The following is a 13,959-nucleotide window of genomic DNA, read 5'->3' on the forward strand; positions in this document are numbered from 1 at the left end:
AGTCAAGTGATTGTGTATCTCTAGGTTGGGTGGACAGTCTTCCTTATATATGCATGCTGGTATTTTGCTGCTAATACAGAGTTTCTCTTTACTTTAAGAAGTTAAGTTACTACTGTAAGTTAATGGTTTATAAAAGACTTAAGATATATTCTAATTTTGTTGATATCTCTTCCTAAATACATACACTTTTGGTTCAGAGGTTCTTCATATAGGATACCACGTAAGGCACTTTATAAAATACCAAGTGTTCCTCTGCAATTTTAAATAGTAATTTGTGAATTCAGTCAGTTGAGGAGGAAGTCTTAACCTATAACAAAACTGTACAGGAATTTGCAGTTTAATCAGTGATGTGCTTGAGCTGGCTTGTACCAGTTCACAAGCCAATTGCTAAATTTTCATGAATTATTTGAACTAGTTGATGTCACATTGGTAGTTTCAAATTAGCCATGGTGGGAAGTTTTCACATCTTGGATGTAGGCAAGCAGTACAAATCAGGGCTTTTTTTTTTTTTTTTTTTTTCCTGGAGAGGTGCTTATAAGCATTCTCCAGCAATACCACTGAGTAAAATATTCTCCACTAAAGCAAGCCTCTTCCTGTAGGAAGAAACAAAGTAATAATATTTCTTTTTGGGTGACACGTTATCTGGGGAATTTTGTGAATGTAGACTTTTCCGGAAAATAATTGAAAATATGAAGTTTGAATTTTCAGTTACATGTTGTACTAGAAAACCTTTAAGAAAATTTTCAAGAAACTGAGCTAATTATGTATTTACTTTGGGGAATGCTGTCTCATTTTAAAGTATTTTAGTTGCATAGTCTTACTCAAAAGTAAGGGATAATATTACTTAAACAATTATATATAATAAATATTTTGTTTATTCTTAGATATCAGATATCAGACCCCATTACTTATTAGATCTGGAGTTACAGGACTAGAAGTTACCTATGCTGCTGATGAGAAGGCACTTTTTCAAGAAATTGCACATATAATAAAGAGGTATTGTTTTGTATTTTCTGATTTTTTTTTCCAGTTTTTGTTCAGAGTCCTTTTGTGCTACTGTTGATTAATATAGGTGAAAGTTAAAAATAGGAAGTGATGGGCTTCCCTGGTGGTGTGGTGGTTAGGAATCTGCCTGCCAGTGCAGGGGACACGGGTTCAAGCCCTGGTCTGGGAAGATCCCACATGATGCCGTGGAGCAACTAAGCCCGTGTGCCACAACTACTGAGCCTGCGCTCTAGAACCTGTGAGCCACAACTACTAAAGCCCGTGTGCTACAACTACTGAAGCCCACGCACCTAGAGCCTGTGCTCTGCAACGAGAAGCCACCGCAAGGAGAAGCCTACGCACTGCGACGAAGAGTAGCCCCCACTCGCCGCAACTAGAGAAAGCCCGCGTGCAGCAACAAAGACCCAACTCAGCCAAAAATAAATAAATAAAAAAGAAAAAAAATTAAAAAAATTTTTAAAACTAGGAAGTGAATCCCTTCCTATGGCCCTTGAAAGAAAAGTTAGCCCGGAAAGTATTTTGCCCTCACCTCCAACCACCATCACCATTTCCAGCAGATTAGGGATAAGAAAAAGAGTATTCTAGTCTCAGGATTTGGGGCCAGTGAAAGAGAAATATTAGCTTAGCCTCTAGCTTTCCCAGTTGGATTTTAGCATTTTTCTATGGTGATGAAATAATGGGGAACTGTACTAAAGTTAAATTCTATTATTCATTAAATAGTCTTCTACCTTGGGAGCCAGCCACCATTTCAGTACCTTTTTTCTTTTTCTTTGTTTTTTTAAAGAAAATGTTTTCTGAGTTTTAAACAAATCAGTATTTCCAAAAAACTTTGGAATGTAATTTGTTCATAAATTTAGGACTATCTGGTACATACTCTTTTGTGCACATAGTTTCTTAAAAATCTCTTTTGACCATTTGCTAGTTGGCTTTGATGCTTGATAGTAGAATCTTGTCAAAATTTATGAAAAAGATTTTTTTTTTTAATTTATTTATTTATGGCTGTGTTGGGTCTTCATTTCTGTGCGAGGGCTTTCTCTAGTTGTGGCAAGTGGGGGCCACTCTTCATCGCGGTGCACGGGCCTTTCACTGTCGTGGCCTCTCTTGTTGCGGAGCACAGGCTCCAGATGCGCAGGCTCAGTAGTTGTGGCCCACAGGCCCAGTTGCTCCGCGGCATGTGGGATCTTCCCAGACCAGGGCTCGAACCCGTGTCTCCTGCATTAGCAGGCAGATTCTCAACCACTGCGCCACCAGGGAAGCCCCTGAAAAAGATTTTTTAACCAAAAAAATTTTAATTTAAAAATTAAACAATTAAGTGGATCTCTTTTGCATTTTCTCAAGAGTATCTCTTAGTAGCCATTGCCCATTGCTAGATTTAGGTTTTTAAATGCCTAAAGCAGGCTGGAAAATACTCTTTGGATCCTGATGTATGGATAAAAGCTGTCCTTGAGCGTGTTGTTACACTCAAGCCTTTCTGTTCTGCTTTTGTAGTCGAACTTTTTCCTATAAAACTGAGACGATATCCTGCATTAAAGATCAAGGTGCTGTTTTACTGACTCAACATCTGATTGCATCCCAGATGGGTTAACATAAACCATTTTGAAAATTAGAAAAGCAGAAAACGTTTTCAGTGAAACAAAATTAGACTAAGTGTCAAAGTATAAAAAAAATGATATGCTGCTACCCACCACTCTAGGGAGGAAAAAAGAGGAATGTATTTTTACTATTTATAGCACTGGTGACTGGATGGGTTCCCATCCATTTGAGTCTTGCCATTGTCAGTCCTATCTTTTATCTTCTCTTAGAGATGTCAACATGTCAGGTACTTTCAGTGCCCCCACTGCAAGCAACTTAGCAAAAGGAACATGTAAGAGTTTTAGGCAGATGCCATTCTATGGACCAGCACATATCCAGTAATGTCCCTGGGCTTTGTATGCTTGTCTTCTCCTTGTTAGGTTTATTCCCAGCAATAGGATTACCTGCGAAAATTGAGAATCTTGTCAATCATTTGCAAGTGTAGAACTTTTTTAAATGTCCATAACATGACTTACACTAGTTGTTAAGAAAAATGCAGTAAACAAAATAAAGCTAACTTCTGGTTCTTACTCAAAAGATCATATGGCTATTAAAAAAAGAAGAAAAATGCTTAAATATCAACATTTCAATTCTGTAATGTCCTTTATATATTAGTCCAAACAACTCCCTAAAAGATTATTTCCTTCTTACACCTCATTTGTTGAGTACCTACTCTACACAGGTTTTGCTAAGAGCGTAGGCTTGGGAGTCAGCCAGCTCTGTCTTTTTGTCTTGAGCAAGTTACTTATCTCTCTAAACTTTGGTTTCCTCGTCTGTAAAAGGGGTAATAGATATGAGAATTAAGTGAGATAAAGCACATAAAACTCTTAGCCTGGTCAGTACTTAAATGTTAACTGTGTGTAAGATACAGTTCTTAAGTGCTGAATATAAGATTGAATAAGATATAGATGCATATTCTCAAAGAGTTTTATTGTCCTTATTTTTCTATTCTTAATATTTACCTGCTCAGGTGGCAAACACATAAAATAGTGTAAAGCGATATTACACAAGTAAAACCAAATCCATTATCTTCTTGTCACAAACATTTTTCTCTTTCTGTATTTCCTTGAACTATTAATTTCACATTTCCCCAGATTCCCTAACTTAAATAATTTAAGTTTTGAGTCCTTCCTTTTTTTCTTCTCTAATCCATGCATTACATCCTATCCATTTAACCTCAGAATTATCTTTCAAGATCATTCCTTCTCCCCTCCCCATGCCCATTGCCACTCCCCTAGTTAGAGCCCCCTCACCTCTCATCTGTACAGATGTTATTGGGTTATCTAAAATATTAATTGTAAAGCAGCTTTTTTCTGCCTAAGCAAATAAAATTATTTTCATATTTGCTGCTTTTTCTGATGCTTCATCAGAAGCACAGTTTTGTTCTTCACTACTAATCCTATCTACCCAACCTTGTTCTTTCTATAACTTTTAGAAACCTGGTAGAGTGAATAAAATTTACAGAAATTGCAGAACAAGTCACCAAGATTTTGTTATTGTCACTGAATGTTTTCACAGAAGAAATATGGAATCCTTGGGACTTTGAACTTGAAAAAGATGTTTTATCAGCTTTGAGAGTCTTGTAAAAACTAAACAGCCTCTAGGTCAAAAAATAAATATACATAATCTGAAAAATAATGAAATGACAGTTTTTCTAAAAACAAAATCTATTTAATAAATCCATTAAGAGAAGCATTAAGGGTGGCTTTTTGTTTTTTCAGCGGTCATCTCTGAGCAGTAGTAGTTTATAAAATAGGTACTTGTTAATTGAGAAAAAAATACTTTCAAAACATTATCAGAAAATAAGTGTACTTAATCACTGTATTAGTCATTTACCACAACGGAACAAGTAGCTGATTGGAATAATAATTCTTAATAAGTAGATGTTATATGAATCAAAAAAATTCAGATGAAGAAGGTGGAAGAACTATGTAAGAGTTATAAGGGCTCTGTAATCATCTGGCATCTTCTTCATGTTGTACCCATGTTTAGAAATGTATGTGATAGGTACTCCAGCAATCTTCCAAAGTCTTCTCTTAAGATCAAGGTTAACTGTGACCAAATTGTAATGCCTGTTCTAAATATTCTTAGTATTAATGCAGTCAGCTGCATGGGTTCTTTCGTGTGTGTATGGGAATCCTTCAAATCTCCTTTCCCTGACGATCCTTAGAGTCACTTAACACTTCTGCCCCAGTTTCTCAAATTTAGACATTACATAGTTAGTTTTATAGGGAGATGCACTTGTCATGCAGATCATCTTTGACTGCTCTGAGAAGAGTTTAACTTGAATGGAAGAGTTGATGAAGTTGCTGTCAACAAAGATGTGTTGAGATATTGGATGTTATTTTAGAAGACTAATGAGCAGGAAGGGTGTTGGGGGACTTCTCTTTTCTTGAAGCCCTAGGAATTTTCTGGACTTCCTTTTTAAGAATTAATCTACCCTTTTAACCTCTGATCTCTGAGACTGAGCCTTTGCCTCATTGTTGCACATTGCCTTACTTTCTTTGGCTTCTCCCTGCTCTCTCATGTTATAATCCTGCTCTTTGTTCCAAAATTACCAGCCACGTGGCACTTTCTACCAAGAAAACACTTTTATAGGTCGGTGAAAAGATCCATTTGGCTGTTCTATTAAATTAATCAGTTTTATTAAATTAAGTGGTTTTCTCAGAAATTTCAGTCCTTTTTATATAGAGGAAAGCACATGGATATATGTTATCTTTTTCTCCTGACAAGTTTGAAGGCTACTTTGTAAGTCTGTAGTATAACAATGGATCACAAGCAGATCACCAGATATTGAAATTTACGTTAGGGAATGTATTTTATAGGGCCTTTAAGGAATAGGAAAAATGAAAAGAATATTATTGCAGAAGTTTGAGCCTAGTTCTTTTGACATTAGCCACTTAAGTAAAGAGACATTTTTGTGACATTCTTATTTTTGTTATCTAAGTAAAAACTAATGTCATTCAATACCCATTTAAAGAAATTAGCTATGGAAGTATGATAAAATATTAGCAAACCAGTTCTAAAAATAGATCTGGTCTGCCCATGATCCATTGTTATACCACAGACTTGCAGAGTAGCCATATATTGCTTACATTAGTAAATTGGGGTAATCTATAACTGCAGACATTGGATGAAACTTAAAGTGTTAAGTGATGTAATCTGGACAGGCTGCACATCCCATAATTCAGAGTGACTTTATAAGCAGTTATGTAAAACCCAACTTTATAAATTTTTGTGATCTTTCACTCTGCTTTTTTGGCTTTTATGAATAATGGTACAATAATCAGAGTAACTTGGAACTTCTAATTTGATAGCATTACAGTAGTTTTCACTCTCAAAAGTTTTTGTTCTCCACTTAAGACTGTAATCAGTTCTTCTCTTGCCCACACAATTTTCCCATTGAAGTCAATCTTCATGCTTATTTTCCTTTGTACTATAATCAAACATTTTTTTATGGTGGTCACTGTGGAAGTCCTCAGAAGAAGCACAAAACAGCTCCTTCTAAGGTGGATGCAGATTGTCAGTTCAGTTCTACCAGTGCAACTGTGTGACCCCAGTAAGCATATTTTTCACTTAGTTTCTGATGTTTAGCTTCCCCACATTAATCTCACCCCTATTAATATTTAATTCTTCCATTAAACTGAGTCACCTTCCTCTTAAGTTTAGAGGACAAACTTATCATTACGGAGGCCTTACTTTATGTGAGGACCAAGTCTTTACTAAGAGGGAAAAGGAAGAAATTTTCATTTTCTTTCTCAGCATTACAACTGTTTAAGGACAGTAGAGGGTAGAGGGGTAGAGAAGTGACAACAAACAGGGATCATTTTCAAAATACAGTATCCACACGTGCCCTCATACTTCACCCCACCCCTACCCACATTATATCTCAATTATACCCTCACTTATACACTTTACTGGTAATGCCTGCCTCCCACCCCAATTTTTAGCAGCCTCTTTGCCAAGTCATATCAAGTAAATACGTAATTTAAGTAAAAACTACTTTTGCTTTACAAAGTAGCTTCGAACTAAGAACTCTAACCACCCCATCCCTTCCTCTGAAGAAATTCTATAGGTACCACTATATCACCTGAGAAACATTATAAAATATAGATTTTTAATTTTGTCATTTATATCATGAAGAAGTAGTTCTTCTGGTTAAAGGTTCAAATGTGTGCTCCTTGTTTAATTTTTTCATTCCTTCTTTAGGTATGATCCTGATATTCTGCTAGGATATGAGATTCAGATGCATTCCTGGGGTTACCTCTTACAGAGGGCTGCTGCACTGAGTGTTGACTTATGCCAGATGATCTCTCGGGTGCCAGGTAGGAAGCACTATGAATGTTTTATTGTTAACTACAGGACAAATTACAAATAAAGACAAGATTATTATTTTAGCCTGATTTTTAATACTAAATTGTGTAAGTTCTAGATATATCATAACTCCATTATAAACTTTAATCATACATATATCCCATTTTTATCCAGCATTTTAACATAAATACTTTTCTGCATTATGAGATAGTCTTTATAATCATTATGAAGCACGTAACATTTCTTTGACTTGATATACCATAATTTTATTTTATTTGTCTGGTTCTGTGTTTTATCCATTTGGTGAGGAAGGAGGAGATGGTAGAGGAACACTAACTGTTTTTTTATTTGGGTGTCAGGCTAAAAAATTACATGAATTTTGAAGGCTGTTCCCCAAAAGTGTGATTCTAATTGAAGAGAGGGGCAGTAATAATATTCATATCAAAATTAGTTTTTCAAGCATTTTTTAAATTATGTTTTGTATAGTTACTGAATTTTTAATAACTTTGTTTTAAAGGCCCCCCCGCCCAAGTCGGACTAGGACAAAGTAGCATATACTTTGGGAGGCGTAAAGATCAAATACAAAATTAGTAAAACCAATCAAGATACCTCCTGAAAGGGGTTATGAAGTCAATAAAATATCTAAAGTGTTGGTAAATGTAAAAGGAAAAGTTGAAGCTAGAAGATTCAAGGACAGTAAATATTTTGAGTTTTGCAGAAGTTTAGAAAAAATGGCAGAGCTGCTTTTAGTTTTTCATTGCATTAATTGTTTGTAACTTCTCTGTCCCTTGAGTGATAGGAATAGTGATATATCTCAAATTTTTCAACATTTCATTGGGGATAGGTTTCTGAACCATTCAGGATAGGTAGCATGAGTGTTCAGTGCACTTATTAATTAATTAATTGTAATGAGTAAAGTATATGACTTCAGAATAATGAATGAAAGCTCCTGTCCTTTTAGATCACTGCTGAAACCCTTTTTATGAGGCAACATGGTGCAGTAGAAAGGGCATGCTTAGGGAGGCATAGTAAAGAGCACCAATGGTAAAGAGCACACATTCTGGAGAAAGACCACCTGGGTTCAAATCCTGGCCAGCAGGATTCAGACAATCCAACAGGATAGGTTTCTTAACTTATCGATACCTCAATTTGTTCATCTGTAAAATAGGGACGTAATAGAACTTATCTCATAGGGCTATTATAAAATACTTAGAACAGTGCCTGAGAACATAGTAAACATTACGTGTTTGTTAAATGAAAAAGTGAAAAAAAAAAAAACACTTTTTTTAACTTTCTTTTTTAATTGATTTACAATATTGTGTTAGTTTCACACAGTATAGCACAGGGAATTATATCCATTATCTTGTAATAACCTATAATGGAATATAATCTGCAAAAATACTGAATCACTATGCTGTACACTTGAAAAAAATCTTTTAAATGTTATGTTTTTAAAATAAAGAAGAGCAGTAGGTTTGTGTACATGGTCTTTGGAATCAGGTAACCCAGGTTTAGAATACTGGTTTTGTTACTATATGGCCTGGGGCAAGATAAAACATTTCCGAGTAGAATGTACTATAGTGCAAAATAAAAATTATACTAACATAATAAAGTGGCTATATTAAAATAAAATAAATAATGTTAGTAAAGTTCTTAGAACATAATAGACATTCAAATATGGTAAATATATTTATTATTCTAGAGCTTCTATCAACAACATTCATGTATACCCAGTGTTATATAGGAGAAATAAATTTTAATTTCTAATTCTAGATAAAATCATCACTTAGAAACTAGACTCAGAACTCTGTTCGCTGTAAGAGGAACTCTTCATCTAGTTTTCCATACGTAGTTAATAGAATTTCACCCTGAATATGAACATCATTAATTAATGTCAACAAATTTTCAGAGAATTGTTTAGGTTAAAAATTCTACCATTTTTTTCCCCAAGAAATGACCAGTTTAATAACAAATATTTTTCATCCAAACACCAAAGAAATGATGTGGTGTTAGGTATTCATAAAAATAGCACCAGGGCTTCCCTGGTGGCGCAGTGGTTAAGAATCCTCCTGCCAATGCAGGGGACACGGGTTCGAGCCCTGGTCTGGGAAGATCCCACATGCCGCGGAGCAACTAAGCCCGTGCACCACAACTACTGAGCCTGCGCTTTAGAGCCCGTGAGCCACAACTACTGAGCCCACGTGCCTAGAGCCCGTGCTCTGCAACAAAAGAAGCCACTGCAGTGAGAAGCCCATGCACTGCAACAAAGAGTAGCCCCCGCTCGCTGCAACTAGAGAAGGACTGTGCGCAGCAACGAAGACTCAACACAGCCAAAAATAAATAAATAAATTTATTTAAAAAACAAATAGCACCAGTAATTATCATATTTAAAGAGAAAAGCATTTATTTTTAAAAAAACGTGTATGTATATGTGTTTTATTGTTAAAAAATATATACAGTTTTCAGATATATTTATTTCACAAAATTCTTTTATAACTTAAAGAGGAAAGAAAAACTTATTAGTCAATGATTATTCTCTTAAGTCTAATACAAAATAAACTGAATTACATTTAATCTTTAATCTTCATCTTGAATTTTTATTATTCTCATTTTCTTTTGCATGGTTTGCTTGGAAATTTGGTGTCTGTGAGTCCTGATGCAACCTATATTCATTTCTATAGATGACAAAGTTGAGAATAGATTTGCAGCCGAAAGAGATGAGTATGGGTCGGATACAATGAGTGAGATAAATATCGTTGGCCGAATTACACTAAATCTTTGGAGAATCATGAGAAATGAGGTAAGGTACTTTATCTGAAATTTGGTTTGGAAATAAGAGATCAGATCAATATATAGTGATTTTAATCATTATAGAATATTAGTATAGCTTCCTATATAGCTTATGCTTATTTGTGAATTATTTTTATTATACTTAGAGTTTCAAAAATAAATACTACTTTCTAAAATGCAAAGCTATAGAAGTATTTAACTTTGTTATTGATGAGTTTTTCCCGTTTGTGTCTAAGCACAAATAGCAGTGGCTATAAAAGTCTACAGCTATCATAAAATGTTATCTTGTATGTATGGAATGTTGTATAATTTCATCATTTTTTGCTCTTAAATCATTTTTACACTCAAGGCCAGATAAACTCAGCTTGACCTTTTTGATTTATTACAGTAAGAAAAATTTAGTCTAGATATAGGAAAGAACTTTTTGAACTAAGGATATTTAAAACCTGGGTCAATTGGAAACACATTACTTGGAAATAGTTAATAGCAGCATCCAGTTGAGTCTCTGGGGGCCCAGGTAAGGATTTTTGGTAGTATGAAACTATCTTATTAATATGCAATCACTCAGAGAAATAATTCTGTCACCAGAAATGTTAAGAAAAAAGATACCTACAATAAATTGCTCTATTCTCAGATTTTGGACTTGTAATATCAGATAAAATGTTTAAATTTAAGAGAGAACTCTATTCTTCAACTACTTCCCTTTGAAAATACTTTCTCTTTCTATTATACACTCATTCGCTGTGATCTTTTCTGGCTCTTCTAGATTTATATAAAAATTTGAGTTTCCAAGCATGCCCTCTGCAATTCTTTTGGGACCAATCACAGAGTAATTCTTCCAGATAAGAAAATATGTTCTTTATATAAAATTTAGGTATTCCCATTTTTATTTTTATTTTCTCTCTGCACCATGAGCTTAAAGTTATACTCACATTTTATCTAATTTGAAAATGTACCATATATGTATCTGCTTGAGGATAATTTTATCCTGTTGTTTCTTCTTAAAATATTGTCAGCACAAGAATCCTCCAGTGACTTCAAAAATACAGTTGACCCTCAAACAACATGGGTTTGAACTACACAGATCCACTTATTGGTGGATTTTTTTTTTCTCCGATAAATACATACTACAGTACTACATGATCCACGGGTTGGTTGAATCTGCAGTGCAGATTTGCAGATACAAAGAGCTAACTGTAAAGTTATACACAGATTTTCAACTGCATGGGGTTGGTGCCCTAACCCCTGTGTTGTTCAAGGGTCCACTGTAATTCCTAGTATGTATTTCAAACTTCAGTTTCCGATATTGCCTGAATGAACACATAAATTAAGTATATAAACAGAAAATTAAATTATTGAGTCTTACTTAGTTTTAGGGGTCTTTTCATTCCTGAAGATCCAAAGGGCAACTATAGCAATTATCAACTGTTAGCTTAAAAATCACAAATTAGAGAGTAAATATTTTTTCAGAGTTTAGGGCTTTCTTTAGTCCTTACTGAAAATTCAGGGTCAAAGGCTTTCTCTAATTCTAGGCTAAATGTATACCATCTCTGATCTTTATTTGTATCTGTGCGGAACAACTGTGAAAAAGTTATGAGTAGGGTAATTTACACCACCACCACCTCTACTTCCTAGATGCGCCAAATTAGATTATCACTTTTTTCCTAACCCTAAATACTTCTGGCAATTTGGAAATTTCCGTGAAATCCTGAATGAACTTGTGGGAAGTACTGTCTTGTATCTCTAGTTGTTATAGAATTTTAAGGGTTATGACTTTGGCCCTAAGAGTTTCTTCATATTAGAGGCCCTCAAACTATTTTTTCTGGATTTAAACAGTTCCAGAAGCTCCTTTTTTATCTTTATTTCTTTTATCTGTATCTCCCTCATGACACTTAGCTGTTTCTAGCTCTATTATTGTTTTCTTAAATATTTATAGTTTGTTTTTAATGTCCCTTATTAAAAATAATTTATATTCACTATAAAAAAATGCAGAAGAGTATGTAAAATGAAAGTGAAATCCAACATCTCCACAACAGTTGCACTCCCCAGATACAATTTACAGTTGAATGGATACCTTTTTTTTTAATGCTACTTTGGATTTTTAAATTTTTTTAAATTTGTTTTTTAATATACTAGTTTTCACTCTCCTGCTTAACATAGAATTACTGCTGTTCCCTCCAGACTTTGAATCCTCAGTAACAAACGAAGTGCCTCTGAAATAGTGCTCATGATATACTTGACTGCTTGAATGAAAGAATAAATGACTCTTCCCCAGCGGATTATATTTAGAGGCCTTCTGGATATCAACTTAATCCAGGCCTTTCAAGAATTTGCAAACTAGGTTGGAAATAGATCTGATTCAATTCAACAAATATTACGGAATGCCATCGCTAGTGCACAGATTTGGGCCTCGGTTTAGATCAAATTAAGATTAAGGGTATAGCTGGTTCCTCCATTTTAGCAGGCAGATTATCTGGGTGCAGATGTTGTTAGATGGGTAGATGTGAGGATGAGAATCTGTGGAAGTTCTCTTCTGGTTGCTTCAGTTTTCTCAGTGAAATAGGAACCACTGTTCTCAGCTGGGGAGGGGCTCTTTGGGTTTGAGGAGAGAAGAGTTATTTAGGAGAATTTGAGAGTGATTAAGAAAATATAGAAGCTAGGCATTGACAGCCCATTTGAGATTTGCATCAGTAAATTAAAGAGATACCTGCCAGCTGTGTTCAAATTCACAGATATAAGTGCAGAGTATCAGAGGGTTAGATTTGAGCACAGCTCACAAGCAAAGGGTTATGGCTTTACTAAAATTTAATTAATTAAAAGGACAAGAGGGGGCAGAGAACTGAATGTTAGTGCAAAGTTGGGATTATAATGACTGACTGTGGAATTTGAGCTAGGTTAGGAGCAAAGAGGTCAGGGCATCTCACGGGGAGTAACCCGGAAGGAGACGGCGGTCAGAGGATGGGTTACATGAGATTATGGAGAGGGTACAATTACCGGTAATCACAGGTCTTGGAGTATGATCGTCGGAGTGGCTAAGGTGATATGGAGGCAGTGATGTGAATTACCTCTGAGACTTGTCTTCTGGTAGCAGTGTGGAAGGGGGCAAGACCAGAGGTAGGAAACCAGTGAGAACATTATTGTAGTAGCTCAAATGAAAGTTGACAGTGATATAGCGATTCACAAAACAATTCAGAGAGTAAATCCACAAGAATTGGATGTACAAAAAGATGAAGAGGAGGAGGTGTCAAGAATGATTATCAGTGTTCTGGCATAGATGATTTAAGATCATGTTTAGGTGGGAAAATGAAGATTAAGGATATAGAGCATGAGGTATCAGTCAGATATCCAGGTGAAAGATACTCAACAGACATTTCAATAGGAAAGTCTCAAATATGGGGTAGAGTCTGGATTAAAGGTACAGCCTTGAAAGTCACATGAGAGTGTGGATGAGCTCACCAAGAAGTGAATGGAGAGAGCGATCAGGATTGAGCCAAGCACAATTTTGTGAATGAAAACATTTTGAGGAGCCGACAGAGGAATCAGATGCTACGAAGGAGTTGTCAGATAAGATAGTGAAGAACACTCCCAACAGTCACTAGGAAGATCAGATGCTTCCACACAAGCATGTAGGCCTCCACCTCAGTTTGGAACATTGGAATCTGGTTCTAATATTCCCTGTTACAGCGTCAGTCTGTCAATAAGCATCTGTTAGGTAAAATAATATGCTCCCTTGTATTCATATATTGTCTTTTATAGACTTGTCATTTTTAACTTCTGATACTCACAAACTTGCAGGATAAGTAAGACAAGAAAGTAGTGAGGTATTATTCCAGATGAGAAAACTGACATTCACAGAAGTGACTTGCCTAAAAGCTTCATAGCTAGTATGGGGTTAAGAATCAGGATTGTGGGCATGCGCTCTGTCTTATTTTGTATATTTTATTTTAAGTATATATAAGGTAAAACATGTGTAAAATAAAATATATAAAATAAGCTCTCTGAGAACAGAGAGCATGTTTAAAATGAGTATGTGTCTGTGTATGTATGTATATACACACATATCCCATATATATTATATGGCTTTGATAGGGCATCTATCACTGACCCCATAGGCATGTAAGAGCCAAATGAGACATAAATGATATATATACATTTAGAGGAAAGACTGTTGAGTCTTGGTGCAGAGTGAGGAGGGAGTGGGAAGGAGGTACAGAGATGTTCTTGCTGTCAAAGAACACTCTAGAAAAGGAGATAGACTTGTCACCAATAATTGGTGTG

The 13,959-nt window shown here is 35.3% G+C and overlaps 1 protein-coding gene across 8 annotated transcripts in view; it reads left to right on the forward strand.

Moving 5' to 3' along the window:
* Positions 1-13,959, forward strand: part of REV3L (REV3 like, DNA directed polymerase zeta catalytic subunit) — a 190,537-nt gene that overhangs the window by 134,867 nt on the left and 41,711 nt on the right. For all 8 annotated transcript variants that reach the window (XR_014248190.1, XM_082404696.1, XM_082404701.1 and 5 more), the window contains 3 exons: positions 885-996; positions 6,787-6,902; positions 9,573-9,691. Coding sequence is in view for 7 of the 8 variants with exons in the window: in XM_082404696.1 (XP_082260822.1) it covers positions 885-996; positions 6,787-6,902; positions 9,573-9,691 (347 nt within the window). In the remaining variant the exon portion in view is untranslated. The remainder of the gene's footprint in view (positions 1-884; positions 997-6,786; positions 6,903-9,572; positions 9,692-13,959) is intronic.

This window comes from Balaenoptera borealis (assembly GCF_965194805.1).
Source record: "Balaenoptera borealis genome assembly, chromosome: 9".
Lineage (NCBI taxonomy): Eukaryota > Metazoa > Chordata > Mammalia > Artiodactyla > Balaenopteridae > Balaenoptera > Balaenoptera borealis.